At 34.0% G+C, this 17,446-nt stretch overlaps 1 protein-coding gene across 7 annotated transcripts in view; it reads right to left on the bottom strand.

Moving 5' to 3' along the window:
* The window catches only part of LOC149078684 (plexin-B-like), a 316,513-nt gene that overhangs the window by 24,979 nt on the left and 274,088 nt on the right, over nt 1-17,446 (bottom strand). For all 7 annotated transcript variants that reach the window (XM_089240827.1, XM_089240830.1, XM_089240832.1 and 4 more), the window contains 4 exons: nt 9,480-9,625; nt 8,203-8,305; nt 4,869-5,005; nt 3,679-3,855 (listed from right to left, as the gene is read on the bottom strand). In XM_089240827.1, coding sequence (XP_089096953.1) covers nt 3,679-3,855; nt 4,869-5,005; nt 8,203-8,305; nt 9,480-9,625 — 563 coding nt within the window. The remainder of the gene's footprint in view (nt 1-3,678; nt 3,856-4,868; nt 5,006-8,202; nt 8,306-9,479; nt 9,626-17,446) is intronic.

Here is a 17,446-nt window from a genome sequence, read left to right as displayed (position 1 = left end):
AAGTTCTTTTAAATTTAACAACACAGACGTTCACAAAGAAATCACGATGGAAAATGCCGGATTTGTGAATAGGCATAAGCAGACGGGGCGGGGGGTACTACTAATGTCTCTACTTCAGCGCCTCACGTCACAGTGTGTGAAATATGGAAGGCATGTTCGTGTCTCTAGTGGTGTAGATGGTAGAGGATCTGGTTTCGATTCCCGGTGGAAACCAGGTGACTTTTCTTTCCGAGTTCACCTCAGCATAATATCTTAATATCCAAAATAATGTCTATTTACATGCGCAGAAAATTCATAAAAAGCGGAAACACAAGTTTGTTCACACGTTAACCAATATTTGAACAAACACTGAAGGAAATTCTCATTCGATTTCATGAAAATTTAGTTTGATTTAAATTACGGTAATTGATATCGATGCAAGGGTAAAAACAATAGTTTTAACGTAGAAATATCAGAATAAAACAAATAAATGCTAATAAAAACGCTGTGGTGATTTGAAGCTGCTGTCTTATACATACTGTAGAACAATGAACAAATCTGCTAAAATTAACGTGTAAGCAAACTTTCCAAAACAAGGGAATTTTAGAAGAATTTAGAACCCCTCTGACAGCAAATTTTGTAACTTATTCGTTTGCTATCGGCTTCGGTACCACATCATCATTATGACATTTCAAAAATTTCGTAGCTCTTCGACGTTTTAGGACTGCAGACAGCTCAAAAATTTAGAACTATACGACACTCTGTAGTTTAGGATAGCCTGTTTCTCGCATGTGCAAACGAGATACACATACCCGGGTCGACAAATTTACAGGGCCTCGAAATTAACTGCCTTCGGTGATAAGGCATGGGCTTCTCTCCCTCCCTCTCCCAACGCCACTTCCTCAAAGAACAATTTTTATAAGGGGGCCCAAATTTTCATATTTACTTAGGGCCCAAACTTATGCGAAACAGACAATGCCTGTACATAATCAACAAATTATGTGCATTCATGCAAATGAGGAGGGTATTATAATTCAAATCCACTCCTTCTAACGCTTATTTCATTATAAGAAACGTCAAGCACCTATGGTGAATCGCCATACATATTATCCACAAACGGTAAATGAAATGAAGATGGAAACATTAATCCTATTCGTCATTACACAAATACAAAATATATGGTACCTACACATCTCTAAATACACTTTCCTTTCATTAAATATATACTTCCTAACTTGAATCAAAATTTTTGGTTTGTTTCATTTCTCACTTTCTCTACAATGGATGTATAAAAATATTTAACAAAAAGCGAAACATTCAAATTTATTTAGATGCACCGAGATGGCTTATAAACACATCTCAGAGAAAGCATATGTAATACGAACTGCAAACTGTTCGCGTTTTCCTCATTGAATTTGTAAATTGAGTCGAACCCCATAATCCGGAACGACTTCCATGGAAAGTTAAGACAAATGTTGCATGTATACATATATCCTTTCTTTACATTTTATTTTATTTCCTCTTCCCCTTCATCACACTTCAGTGTTTCAAATGCACACAACGTTTTCGATGCGTTGAGAAATGTAAAATAAAAAATAAATGTATATGTATGACGATTTTCGGAAATGAAATCATAAATTTCAAATGATCAATGTGAGAAGGGTTCACGGTGCAAGAATTTCCCTAGAGCACAACACTTCATTGCAAAAGAATAAAAATAGAATAAAATATATCTAAAAAAAACAACACGTAGCGGTGAATGGAGAGAAGTGGAAAAAGAGTAGAAAGAATAAAAACAATACTTTACGATTGAAGCATTGCGAGAATAAAACAAAAGAACTGTAAAATATAAAACTTCATGAATTTTGGGAGAAAAGAAGCAAATTTTAGATATCATTTACTGTTAGGTGTGATTATTACACAAACCGAGTTCATTTCTTATTTCGTTTAGGATTTATTTCTTTCTTAAAATTCCACGGTCAACTGTGCATGTGTAAGTATTCTTGATGTAGAACTGGGGTTGGATAAGAAATATTTTTACTCTATTAAATTTACTTGCCGTGAGAAATTTTGTCGGGGGGGGGGGGGGGGGAAGGAGGTGAAAGTGAAAGTGGAGCTTGTACCGGGATGTGTGGAGGTCCGTTTAATCAATTATAAATATTTGAGTAGTTCCAAATTAATAATCATCAAAGTTTAAACATAAAAACGCTTTACGTAATTGGTCAGTCGGGACAAACATGCATTTTGGCATTCGTCCCAATAATTTTGAAATAGTGGTCGATGGCGGTAAAGTTAGACGAGGCATCTCGTAATTGCTGCTGTAAGGATTAATAAGGATGAGATTCACACATTCTCTCTCCAGTAAGTCACGGCAATTTAGAGTGTCTGCAGATCAGGCAGGGTTTCCGTGAAATATCTAAAATTCCTTCATTGGCAAACGAAATGTCTTGCAAGTTACTGAATTAATCCGCTTTTGTGACTCCTAATGATTATTTAGATATCAATGGCTACGATTATTGCACGCGGCATCAGAAAAGAAATAGTTATTAGTTATTTCGTTTTGATAGGGGCGTTAATTATACAGTAGGACCACCCATAATTCGGACGAATCCATAATATTTACACTTCGGCCGAAAATATTATTACTTTATTTTTTTTTTTTAAACCGAGGACTTTTGATGTTTTTTCTTTACCAAAATTCTGTTTCGGATTTTCCTAAATACATCGGCCATTTTATTTCTTCTTCTGTACCACTTATTGTTAGGATTCCGCTGCGATTTTCGAGCTTCTGAAAACAATTATGGTAACTGTGTGTCTCAATGAATGCGATTAGTCAGAACGAGCTTTAGTACCAAAGCAAAACTTTTCTTTCTTCATTTCATTTCTCAGCGTTGTACAGTGTTTTTAGGTAACTCTTTCCTAAAAAAACCCAAATAGGAAGTTGTAGCCCTGTCTCTTCTGAGGCCAACAAAAAAAATTCTGAGTTTATAAGTGCAATATTCATTGAATTAAAAAATCGGAGAAAAGTCTGGAAAGAACAGCATAAGCCAACGGACATTGTTTCTTTCCCTATTTATGTTGTTCTTCCCCAACTTTTTTCGATTTTTTTGAATTCAAATATCTTAAAGAATATTGCATTTGGAAACGCGGAAAGTTTTTTGTTGGCCTAAGGAGAAAAGGGACAACAGATTTTTCATATAAATTCGGTTTTTTTTAAAACACTGTGCCCATATAAAAAAGTTAACATTTTAATTTTAAAAATTATATAACCTCTTGCAACATGAATGACGCATTTGAAATCTACACGATGTTCGGATATTTTTTCTAACTGGAAGTATGCTTCTAGGACCACCATTTCACCAGTAAATAACGGTAGGGGGAGTTATGGAATCATCGTGTATATTGCTTTATCAATTTGTTTATAGAAATACATGATTCAAAGTACTCAAAGGGGTATATTACAGCTTTAAATATGAAAACTTACGAAATAAACAAAATTGGATTCATAATTCGAAAGATTTCCTATTCACCCAGGTCCCAAGGAGTAAAGAAATGAGAAGTCCTACTGTACATCATTTAACTTTAGGGAGTCAAAAATATTTCTCGGACCACTTTTATTTCTCGAATAAAAAACAATAGTCTCGAAGCCAATAGGTTTTAAGAGACTTTTGGATATGAAAACATTAATTTGTGGTTTACCTGATGAAGCTTTTCAGGGGTGAGATTTTCTTAATGACCGGATCTTCCCTGTACTGAAAAGGTTGGTGTAATGTCAGAACGGCGTTGTCCACCGTCAGCTTAAGCATCGAGATATTGTAGTTCGGTAGAGGACTGCGTGTTGTACGGCAACTGATCTGACTACTACTTGCTAGTGTCCTGTGCAAAAATAGATAAAGTAAGCAAAAATTGAAGATAATAATTTCTAATGAAAACGACAAAACAGCAAAAAAAGGGGATTTTGGATTGAACGTGCCTATGTTGTGAAAATTCAATTCGATAAATACAATGGCCGATAACAGAGGTTGTGAATATATAATTCATACTTGAGTTTGAATAATAGAATAAATAGCTAATAACGAATAAAATACTACATAAAAGGACTAATAATATATTTGATTGATTACAAAGTGAAACTCCTCAACAGTTTTGTCGTAAAACTGGCAAAAATAATTAATAGATTATTATTTTTCAGTTTTTGACGCCATAAATAATTGGTGAATGATCTATATGATATAATTTTGTGTTTCATTAATTTTCTACATGCAACAATTCTGAAACTGTTATTCAGAATTGTTGGAAAACTTCAAGGCATAGGCGAAGATAGACATGAAAGGTAGAGCTACCACACGTCCTCCTTTTTGATGTCATTTCAAGTGTCCTCCTACGTTTCGGAAAATTCGTCCTTTTGTTGGCACTTATATGAAATAAATATGTGTATTCGGTATATGTATTAGCGAAAGCACCGCAGTTGTGGAGAAAAAATTTCTAACTAAAGCTCCACAACACTTCTCAAGGTAAATTTTGATATCGAAGTAATTACTGTTTTCTTGTATTCTGCTAACAAATGTGTGCGAAAATTTCAACTGTCCAGAATGGACAGTTTAATTAGTTCAGATTTAGATAATTCCGATAGAAAATATCTGGTATTGTGATTTTGAAACTAAAAATTTGTACAGGCATTGCATTAGTGTTCGTGACGGAAGTTTCCTAAATTATATTTATAAAGAAAATAAACAAAATAGATTATACTGTGTTTAAAAAAAATTCTCTCCCATAAAAGAAATCGTCCATTTTTTATAACCGTAACATCGTGATTATCTACGAAATTTGTAAGATACTATGAAATTCGAAGAATTGTGTACGAAACGACAAAGAATGAATTTATTTACCTGTCCACAATGCAGGGTAACTCATCAAGCGAGACCTGTAGGTGACTACCAACGTTCAAGTTAGCACCTATCAAGTACAACCTCGTTCCACCTGACCTAGGACCTTTGTTTGGATGAACGTTCGCAAGTTCCACGACCTGCATCAAATAAATAAATAACACAGTGAAGTAAAAAAAATTAAGGGCCAAAAAGAAATAGCGATTCATTAAATAAACGTCAAGGAAAAGAAAAAAAAAGAACATTAAGATAAACTTAATGTGCTAAGAAAAACATTAAGAGGAAATAAAAACACGAACTCCACTTATTTTTCTCTTCTCCTCAAGTCAAGATTTTTACCATTAGAATCCGGATTTCGATAAATTTATTGAGAGGGCGATAAAAGAAATCAAGAGGGAAAATATATATGTACTGAAATAAAAACAGGAAGGATTTAGTGCACGCGGAAGATTGAATCTCGAAGAAGAATTGTGAGAAAATACACGAAAACTCGAGAAGAAGAAGGGATTACTCTAAATCACTCTCGCATTAGACAATAAAGCAAACAGTATTCTCTTATAAACATTCTTTCTCTCACAAGCTGAAATTCAACAAAAAAAAAAAGAAAAAACACAAACACCAAAACACCAAGAAGACATGAAAAACATAAAACAAAATCACCAAAGCTCAATGGGTTCAAGTAAAGTGAGACCGAAATCAATTAAAAAAAACTTAATTTAAAACTCAGTAAAATTACTTTAGATTTAAAGAAAAGTAAAAAATATAGGTATAGGAACTCGATTCAAATATCTATCAATAATCTACAAAAATTGTAAGAAAAACAAACATTCAAGTCTAAAAAAATTCGAATTTTTTTTTTTTTTTTTTAACAAAAACATTAGAATCCGGACGATTTCTGCCATTTAATCAGACGTTTCTGCTATAATACCAGATAATTTTTCCCATTTGAATCCGGATTTCGATAAATTTATTAATAGAGTGAGAAATCAGAAGATATACATGTAGGTATGTTATGAAATGTATATATATATGGGAAGAAAGGATTTAGTATATGTAGAAAATTGAATCTAGAAAAACTGATTAGTCTAAATCACTCTTGTATTAGACATGAAGCAAAAATTATTTTCTTATAAACATTTTTCTTTCACATTATGATATTGAACAAAAAACCAAAACGCAAGCACCATGGAGACATAAAATAAAATCACCAAAGTTCAACGGAAAATTAAAGTTGAACGAGACCAAACCAATTAAAGAAATTAATTAAAGTTTGGTAAAAATTTATTGAGAAAAAATTCACTAAAATCATATTTGTAGGAACTCGATTTAAAAATATCTAGCAATATTCTAAGAAAATTTTAACAAAAATAATTTCAAGTCTGAACAATGCACATAGAATTTAAAAAAAAAAGAAAAGAAAAGAGAAAAACATTCAAATAAGGACCATTTCTGCCATGAACCAAAACATTTCTATCATAATACCAGTAAATTTGTACCGTTGCAATCCGAATTTCAATAATTTTACAGAGAAAGCGTAAAACAAATCAAAGACGTAAAACAATTAAGAACAAATATATATGTACTGAAATAAAAACAGGAAGGATTTAATGCGCGTGGAAGATTGAATCGCAAAAAAGAATTGTGAGAAAATACACAAAAACACGAGAAGAAGAAGGGATTACTCTAAATCACTCTCGCATTAGACAATAAATCAAACATATTTCCTTATAAACATTTTCTTCTCAAAAAAATTAAAATTGAATAAAATAAATAAAAATACCATGAAGACTTAAAATAGCATAAAATAGCATCGCCAAAGGTCAACGGGGAGAAGTAAAACGAGACCGAAATCAATTAAAGAAATTAATTAAAGCTTCACAAAAATTACTTTTAAAAAAAAAAGAGGGGGGAAAATATAATTATAGGGTCTCCACTTAAATATCTATCAATATTCTACAAAAATTATAAGCGAGAATAATTTCAAGTCTAAACAATGCGAATAAAATTCACAAAAAAAATATATATATTTACGTCATTTGACAATTTTATGAATGGGCACTTCCATTAATTTCAGACATTTTTTTTCATTTAATGTGAATAAAAAAAAAATAGGAGATGTGAACCAAAAGGAATCCGCCAAAGATATATTTATATGAGAGTGAGAACACTAGGTACCACCCGCTTCTGAAAAGAAATGGATTTATCAGCCCGTGAACAATAAGAAAAAGGAGAAGATGGTGAGGGTTAAAGGAAGGTCTTTTCACACAAAAAGAAAAAAAAAAAAAGAAAAGCCTAAGGTATGAGGGGACAAGAGGAAGGGGGTACCAGGAGGGGTCAACTTAAATTTCGTCCACCTAATTGGATAACAAGCACCAAGAGTAAAGTATTGTAAAAAAGCCAGGTTCAGGAAAGAGAGGGGAGGGGAAAAAAAAATTTTAAAAAAAAATTACGGGATAAGTAATTAATTTTTTTAAAAACTAGAGAAAGAAAAAGCTGTAAATAATAATAAATAGAGCAGCGTCTTTAGGGGCAAGAGAAAATGTAGGGAGTGAGAAAAAGAGAAAAAAACTCATTAAAAAAAGGGCACTGGCAAAGAGAGAAAAAGAATGACTATATAAAAAAAAATGCACGAAATTTCAAGGGAAAAAAGATAGAATTTTGCCTTTCACTCGGTTTAAATTAAGCACAAAAGAATGAATGAAGAAAAAAATTTTTTTTTTTTTAAGAAAACAGGAGAACATCGAGTTGAGTGAATTAGTGAGTGTCTGGATTTTTTAATTTTTTTTCTCCCTAATAATATGTTTAGCTTTGAACCACCATTTAAAAACCAGTGTAGAGAAACCTTGTAAGATTCCTTCATGTCTTCGTTGTTTCATTAAACCAAAAAAATAGGAAAATTAAATCCTAATTTCATAGTTATAACTCAATTAAATATATCCTAAAGTTAATTTTGTTTTTGGGTCGTAATGATTAATTTGGAGAAGAGAAAATGAGTATGCGAAGGCAGTCAATCAGACTTGGGACATCGAACAGATCAGAACCGAATCAGAATTTTTCTACCAGCTTTAATACGGGTACGATCATAGCGCACGTTGGTTTCCGATTTTGAGAGCCCGCGCCATTGTTGATTGGTTAAAAACTTGAATTTCAAGTTTGTTTAACCAATCCATAACTGTACCGACTCGCAGAATCGTAAATGACCGTGCACAATGTTCGTATCCTGAAACGTGTCCTAAATGCAGGGCCAGAGTAAAAATGCGGCTTTCAGACTTGCTTTAAAATTCTAAAGCTTATGATTCCTCAATCATTTCATTGTCAAATAGCATGCCATGCTTACTTTATAGTAAAACCTTTCCCTAGCTTGTGTTTGTCCAGCTCGGTTGCCGACTAGAACCTCCGCAGCCATCGGACTGAGACTAGCCCCGGTTCTACAAACTACCCTGAAAGTAATAAAGTACAAGTAGGTTATTAATTATAAATTACACAATCCAATCGATAATATATGAACAGATACATTCAAATTTCTCGAAGTAACTACATTGGGACAGAAAGGACAATTTTTGGCGCAGTTTGACCAAATTAGTTCTTGCGCCAATAAACACAATACTTAATCCAATCCGAAAGAACAATATACACTTATATAGGCATATTAAATTCAATGAAATTGCTTCTTTATATTTCTGTTCATATTTTCTCAAGCATGAAAATTAATGTCTCCGTAATGTCTTTTGATTAAAATTTATTAATTAATGATTTAAAATTAATTATGAACCCGTAAAAGTACAGCGAAACATTCCACAGCTAAAATTAAGCATTTTTGGAGGCTGAAAACAGGCAGATCTCGATAACTTGAAGTTCAGGGGGGCATCAAAATACCTAACGCCCCTTAAAAAATGAAAAAAATGTATTCATTTCTACGTTTCTGGATTTGTTTCTTTCAAGAGTCACCATATTGGTTAACTTAGACACGGTTTGTATGTCCCTCAAAGAAAGAAGGGGAAATTGCGTGATCCAAAAAGCATCACTGAAGAAAACCCGGGCAGTGCCGGGTATTATAGCTAGTATCTAATAAATATAATAACTCGGTTGCAAAAAAATATTCTATAGCTTAGTCTTCTAGGCCTGCTGGAAGGACTTTTCAGTCCCCCGAGGCTACAAAGTGTTTGTAATATGTGTGTATTTATTTTGTGTATGTTTGTATTTGTGTAACACGCATGTCTATATCTGTGTATTATGTGTTTGTATTTGTGAAGTAAGTTAAAAATAATAATATATTAATGTACGAAAACGGGACGAACAGTTTATTATTATTATTCTATTCGGTATTGACTTAGCGTGTGAACATAGTGCGTCCGTATTTCTGGTTCTGGAAACCCACGTCGTCTCCGATTGGTTAGAAACCCGAATTTCACCTTTTTTTTAAACTTGAAATTCAAGGTTTTTACCAATCGGAGACGACGCGGGTTTCCAGAATCTATAATACGGAAGCACTATGTTCACTTTTGTACCGAAATATAATTTTTTTTCTTATTTATGTTCGGCTTGGACCCCCCCCCCCCCAACTGCGTATGCCTCTGATGTGGCGGTACGCGTTTAGATTTTAAATATGCTTACCGAACAGAAACGCTGTATTCTTCTAGGATACACGGTATTCCACCGATAGTTATGTTGTCCCGAATTTCTTCTTCGCTAGTACCAAGGTTGCTGCCTTCGATGGTAAGCAATGTCCCACCTTCGATCGGACCACTAAGAGGGTGTATCTGTAAGATTCACGAATAAGTATTGATCAGAAAATAGAAATAACAATTCACAAAACAGCGTGAGATATTTTCAGTACAATCAATTCCATTTAATTCGAATTAATTTACTTCGAAGGTATTTACTTCTACCCGTCTGATATAAATATATATTATTTGCAGCAATCATACTTAATTTACGAACCAACCAATTCAGGTTTATTTTCGAAAGTTTTGGAGGTATTTACTTATAGCGAAAGGATTTTAAAAAAATGTGCGTGTCAATATTATTAACATTAAACATTGGTATTATTTAAAAATACATGCCAATTAGTTTCACAAATATTTAAAAGAACTGCGCTGTGGGATTTCTCTCTAATGGTTATCAGCTTGAAGAGAAAACAGTAAATTTTTATTATTTCCCGCGTTGATTAACGTGCTCCCTTATATATTAAATGAATTAATTAACTAAACCTTATACGTATAATAAATTTTTCTTTATCTTAAATTATTTTTTCGTGAAAGATCGTATTTATTGATATTTCACTGTATCCGATTATTTTATAAGTGGGCACCACAAATAATCAGTTATTTTTATAAATTATTAAGAAATTGATTTTCTCTAATAATGAAGAACAAAAAAAAAAAAAAACGATAGATTCACACACACACACACAGAAAAAGTTGGACCAAACTAATAGAAATAGAGACGACCAAACAAACAAATAGATGACACTAAAAAGCAAAACTAATTTATTCAGACGCGCACAAAATCGAAACCTAAACTTACTGGAAATAAAACAAAATTTGTCCACTAACCAAAACAAAAATTATAAAACCGATATTTGACTGCATCTCAAATTTATCTGTATTCAAATTCAACTTTAATAAATTTTATTTGCAAAAAATAACAAAGCACATTTTTTTTCCAAAAATATGAGATAGCCCTACTTTTATGATATTCGTTAATTCAAAAATCAATGTTTTATTTCGACAGCAGATGGCGCTAGTAAGAAACTTTTTTGGCAGCGAAATTAAAATTGAAATTTATTACACACACACACATATGTACAACATATAATAATTAGTACACACAAAAACAAAAACCACATACAATACAGACGCAATATACAAAAAACTTTTACATATTACCATTTATATATTAGCCCAAGGGATTACATAATCCGTCCGGGGCATATTGATAGTGTAGTATTTATATTGGGGGTTGATAACAGACCAATGGTGTATATAATTAAGATATGTGTATATGTATATAATGTATATAAAATCAATACATTTTCCTTGACGATCTTTCAATTTCGTAACCAAATTGCACATAAGTTTTACATATGCTGGTTATATAACGGCACATATTACTGGTTACTTAAATGACATATTTGAGAAGTTTCAAAATCCCTCCCTCCATTCCATCACCTACAATGACTGGGGGCAATTGACTTGTTGTGGGAACTCGTTTAAAATTCAAATCCTTCCATCTAGAGGTGAATCGACCAAGTCTCTTAATGCTAAGGGTTGAGGATTAAGAAAAAAGGTAAATAAAAAAATTGAAGATAACATTAAAATCAAGGCAATTTGTATATTTTGCTTTTAATTCAACAATTTGACCTGAATTGTTGTTTTGACGTATTGTTTCAATTAAACATATGCTGATAACACAAATTTCATCCAAGTTTGTAAAAAATAAATTTCAATACGTTTTTATGGGAGTGAGCCATGGGGGAAACATAGGGCAACCGGCAGCAATGTTACATATTTGGCCGTAGACTGAAAAAGTTGAACAACCCTGGTTTACTCAAACCTCAGCTCAATGATAGTTTTCATTTCATATTTCAAAAATATTAAATAGTTCATTGCTTTTATTTTATAACCATCTAAAATCTGTCTAATCGCCAGCAATATTATGATCGAATCTCGTGAAAATGATCGTGATATAACGAAATGGTTCGCGTTAAGATCTATGGATAAGAAAAACAACATTGTAAGGAAAACGCTTTTATGGGAAGAGTCAAAGATTAGTTGAGTTCAATTACAGCTCTTGAATGAACACCAGTGTTTCAGACGGATAGGCTTGTTTTTTACTCTTCGCTCAGTCATAAGTCTGATAATGTAAAAGGAAGTCGAGAACAAGAAGCAACAGTTGCCTTGTAGAAATCAAAACAGAATAAGAGCGGCTTTCCACATGTGCACGGTTGGTCTTTGGCAACGTCTGGACGCAGTTCTTTATTACAGGGCCTCTTCTCACTAAATACGTGCTTTCAAAACACAAATACAAGCTCTCTTTCTGGTAGTTTTTATCGTTCTCATTTCCGCTGCGTCACCAGTTTCCGGCAGTCTCTCAAAAAAACAAGAGCAATTCGCTACCCTTTTTACTAAACTTAACATCGGCAGCACCAGAAGCCAAGATACACACACACGCGCATTTACAGATAAAGACGTCAAACTATTTTTTTTTTCTGCTCTGTATTTCACATGGCTTGCCATTCAGGAATTTTTCTCGACACAAGAAGTACAAGGTACTTTTTCTTCTACCCCCTTTTAAAATACATGTCTGAAATGCTGGTTAAAAAATATGTGACGATACACTCTAAAAAAAAATAAAAAGTAGGCAGTATATAGAAAGACACTCGGCCTTATTATTATAAGTGTATTTTTCTGCACTTTTGGCTGTCACTTTTTAAGTTTTAAAGATGGTTATTGCATGGCAAGAGGAAAAAATAAGTAGCGTCGGCAGATGCGAGTGAGGCCTGTCTTTTGAAGGAGTGACGTCTCTATTCCATTCTGAAGTGAGAAGAAGTGCTTGCTTGTGGAACGAATTCCACACCCTGTAGTTATTTTCAGTGGGTGACTTTAACATTCTGAGAGTGAAAAGTGCTCGAAGAAGCAACTTTCTTACTTCTTATCGAGAATCTGGCGAAAATGGGATACTTCTCCCAAAAAAAAAAAAGAGAAGAGAATCCTCTTAATATTTTAGAGAGAAGATTGTGCGAAATGAGTTTCAGTGTCAGCCGTTGGTATCGGATATCTGTACGAGACATCGGCAATTTCGATACCCATACGGCCTCTATGACTTTTTCGTTCAGATTGCTCAACGCGTTTTCTATACTATAACATTGAAATAACAATACTAACGCCATCGAGATTCATGGCTGTTACGGTCGTTATTTCCTATACGAAAACCAATTTTTGTAACAATTTTCTCGGTTCATCTCATTTAAACAGTAAATCTGATTCCTTTAAATGCCGATAGCTGATATTATTCAGCGAATTTATCAGCTATCGGCATTATTATTTCATTCATTCACATTAAATATGTTAGCCATTTTATACTGTCAAAATTTTCATTATATAGTCGCCATTGTTTATTCGAGTTATGGATAATGTTATCATTTGAGTATTGTTATCGCTTTTACAAAGAACAGAATTGACCAGTATCATAATATAGGAAAAAATTATTTATAGTTATCGGGACTATGGATACTGTTATCTTTTTGGATCGATTTTTTTGCGATTCTGAAGCTAAGGTTCAACAAAAATCATTTTTTCCCCTGTAAGTAATCATTATCAGGTGACAAGACTGGAAAGTGTTCTCTCCCCCATCTCCGTAGTTGATAAACATTCTTCGTAGTTGATAAACAACATGGACTTCATACACATTCCTCTGCGGAATATCTAACGAATTGGTTACATGCAGGAATGTGTTGTGTGTATCTAAATGAGTGACCCTAACGTATTTATGATGTGGGAGTTACGATTATTTCGTGTTATGTAGGTGCTGACTACTGCCGTCCATGGTTGGAGAGAGAGAGAAGTACACATGGTAAATTCTTGAATTTTCATGTTATGTACGTATGATGTCGAAGGTGTGCCTGCACTCTGCGGAGAAATAAATTATTACTGTATATAAATTGTAATTTTATTATCAACAATATGATTATTTGTATGCAATACTTGAACGTTGCATACGAACAATCTTAATGATAACAATCATGGTTATTTTAGGATGTTACGAACCCCGCTGCCGTTATTAAAAATATCATCAATATACTTCAATAGATAAAAATCATTCGCAACAGATTTAAAGTAATAACAATAATTTGATGAAAATGCACTTAAAAAAACAACTTATTATCAAAAGTCAATTGGAGACACAGCTGCGGGCAACACCTGCACATCGAATTTGTCATTTCTCACTTCGGACCTAACACTAACGCATTGTTCAGCCGCTAATTTAGCGTGCAGCCGGAAACTGCAATATACTGCACAAAAAAAAATATATTCTATTATTATTATTATGTTGTTTTTTTCTTTCCTATTTTTCAATTTATTATAACTATTATTATTATCACTATTTTTCTTCTTTCCTACGCACCCGTGACAAATTCGGTCCGCTTTATAACCAACCATTCACTTCATTTGTCAACGAATGAAAAGGGAAGAGATGAGATTGTCAAAACCGGTAAAGGAAAAGAATGATAATAATAATAATGGGATGAAAAAAAAGTAACAGTAAAAATCGTGATGGATGAGGTAAGAAACAGCGCCCTCTGTCGTTCTCAACAGAAACTTTCCTTTTTCTTTTCTCTCATTAACGTTATTCAATAAGATCTAACACAAAAAAGAGGGAAGAAATAAAGAAATATTTAGGGGGGGGGGGGGGAAATGTGTTGCAATGCAACTTCTAGTATATCTATTATAGGCTTGTTTATATGTGGTTTTTTTTGCACACATTTCTCATCGATAATGGTTTGTGCCATTCAAAAACTAAATTAGGGAAAAAATTGGAAAAGCAAAATTTTTCCCCCATCTTTAAAGATGGAAACATATTAGGGAGGAGCTCGAACTAACAGGCAAAACGTAGAATAAGAAATACGCCCATGAATAAAGCTTTTTATTTTGTGTCACTTTTTAACAGGATTCTATTGTGGATCCCGATTCACTAAACCTAAACATAGCAGTAAGTCGAGTTACGAACGTCTCGATCTGCAAGAAACCCAAATCACGTGAGCAAAAGAAATGCTTTTTTTTTGGCAAGTGAATGTTTGACATGAGAGAAAAGCCTAACTCCCACATGGATACTTAGACAATTAGAACAAGTCGAAACGCATAACGGTGTAATGGGTTTTAGCTGAGCATTGCCGAGTCCTTTATCATGGTGTAGTTGAGTCCAGTGCATTTTGTACACAGAACATGAACAATTATGCTTACAAGACAAATACTGTGCATGTTACAGTCATGGGCTTCGCTTCCTGCAGCCCGGGGGCCCTGGACGAGTCTTGTTCATTTTTTTCACATTATAACTTCACTATACAGGGGTCTATCAAAAGTCTTTTCCACCAAAGATTTCAGTCTAGAGGAGAACCGGCGTAGTTACAATCAGGGTCGTAACTAGGATTTTTGTCCCGGGTGACAAAAAATATTTTTTTCGCCCCACAACTTTAAAGTTCTATAATTTTGTAATAGTGTTCTTTGGTCCACCTAAAACTGCCACCCCCCTAAATTTTGCCGACCGGGGTAATTGCCCCCCCCCCCACTAGCGTTTTGGCAAAATATATATTTTTCAATTACCTCTTTTACGGAGGGGGAACAATAGAAGGTCAAGAAATGATCGTAAATCACTCGTAAATTTGTGAGAAATAATGTTTTTTATTTTACTTATTTAAATGGACTTCTGCTATAGTATCCGACAGCATTTGGAAAATTTTTTGTAACTGAATGTTTCTCCTAAGGCTAAAGATTAATTATAGCAATGAGAAAGGGCACCCTTTACAGATGTACCGTATTTACGTGGGGAATTCCCTGAAATTTCGTACAACTCCTCTTTATCTATTGCAAAAAAAGGTCTTTCGGAACTGCGGAAATTTCGGTTCCAGATTGAACAAATACTAAAGAAGGGAGAAAAAGGAATTGAGCCAGAGAAGAACTAATTCGAAAATAAAAGGGCTAAACGAGTGGACGAAAACAGAAATTAGGGTCAGAGAGAGAGAGAGAGAGAAGCGAAGAAGTGGGTGAAGTGGTCTCAGGGCAAAGCAAAGAAAGGTATTAAACCAGACATGGTGGAAGTAAGAGAAGGCAAGGAATCGGTTTGTTCAGGATGTGATTCAATTACCACAGAGGCATAGGTGAAAACCTCCTCTCCCGAAACGGAGAGACACCACTTCCAAACTCTGGTCGCGCTGCCATTTTTCAAGTTGTCCGTCCGACGCCCTCCACGTCCGTTTCATCCACCCCCGTCGCTCTAAAACAAACTGCAACCAAAAGTCCAGAAGTCAGAAGCAAACTATTGGAATCCTATTAATTTGGAGATGCAACTGCCACCTTTGTTAAGTGTCTCACCATTTCACAAAGGATAACCAACGAAAGAAAGGAATAAGGATGAGCGAGCGTGAGAATGAACTCTCTACATTGCACAAAAATTTGAAAAGATTAGGTGCTGCTGAGTATATGGTCTATGTATTCCTTCCCACCGCCCTTTTCTATTCCTGACATGTTTGCATGTTATAATACGACCAATAATAATCGTAATAACAATAACGATTGCTGTTGTCATTCGTCGCGAAGAGCTCTTAAAACGTATTGTTTCGTTCTCTCCTCGAGACAATGCACACTCTGACAGTGCGACGTCTGTTCGAGTCTGCCCGACAATAGAAACAATCGGAAGATTCGTACTTCAAACTGTCATTGAAGATGTCAAGAATATAATAATAGTCCTTAAGAGAAGACAGGAATCGACAAATGTCTGGAAATAGAACGGCTTATAACTCAATGAGAGACGGGGGAAAGACTTCCGATTCTATACCAGAATAATTAGGCACACTGATCTGATTTGAATAAAAATATACTTTGACAATTTGAATACGAAGAAGAAATTTCCATATGATATTCTTTTTTTTCCTTCTGATGTGATCGATCTGGTTGTGATCGTATCAGACATCATACAAGGATCGTACAATCGGATATCAGTACTATTTTATTAAAAGGTTTTTTCTAGATATATGTTACAGGTGATATATATCAACGGAATCAGTCTTTTGCAATTCCATGGGAAAATATCAGTGTTCGATTACAGAATCGAGATGCGATACTGATGTCGGCATAGCAATCACTATTATATATGCTTGAGGTTTATTTTGAGTTATAATCATGGGCAAAATTGTCAGAGTTCTCTGTCATCGACACGGCTGCAATACGGTGGTCTAGTATTCAAATCTTGTGACGTATTCAAATCAGCACTGTATTGTTGGATTTCTCTGAATGAGATCTATCTTATAGATACCAGTGGCATCTACATGCACCAAGAATTGTGTATCGTTGGATTATATAAAAAAAATCTGCAGACACCATAAAATTATGTTTGTTTCGTAGATTTTTTGTTGATATGTAAGCTAGAAATATCTTCGACGTTACAAGAACTTTTCAGAAAAGCATCTAGTGAAATGGGTGGTTTTTAAATGAGGCGAAAGACGCATTCGCGTCAAAAGGGTAGTAATTCGAAACCAGAACCATAAGTAATAATAATAAAAGATGAGTCGGTATCGAACTCAGATATGATCAAATAATGAAATAATTGTGTGTTTTAAAAGTTATGGAGGAATAACAGGCTTATAGTACTGGAAATAAGATTCAAAATATCGATTCAATCAGAAATATACCGCCTTTATGTATTATACGAGGAAGTCAGCCCTCAAAATTCAAGCAAGCTAACAAAGTTTGAGTAAAGTATATATTTTTGGGAATATTCCTTTTCGTGTAGGCTACTCATATTCTAAAGCGGTGTTTCTCAAAGTGTGCATCGCCGACTTTTGTCAAAGGCGTCGCGGTACGCTG

The sequence above is a fragment of the Pholcus phalangioides genome, unplaced genomic scaffold (genome assembly GCF_987345545.1).
Source record: "Pholcus phalangioides strain wild (caught in Gottingen) unplaced genomic scaffold, Ppha-v1.0 ptg000013l_1, whole genome shotgun sequence".
Lineage (NCBI taxonomy): Eukaryota > Metazoa > Arthropoda > Arachnida > Araneae > Pholcidae > Pholcus > Pholcus phalangioides.
Note: the sequence above shows the minus strand (reverse complement) of the source record. Positions and strands in the feature narration are given on the sequence as shown.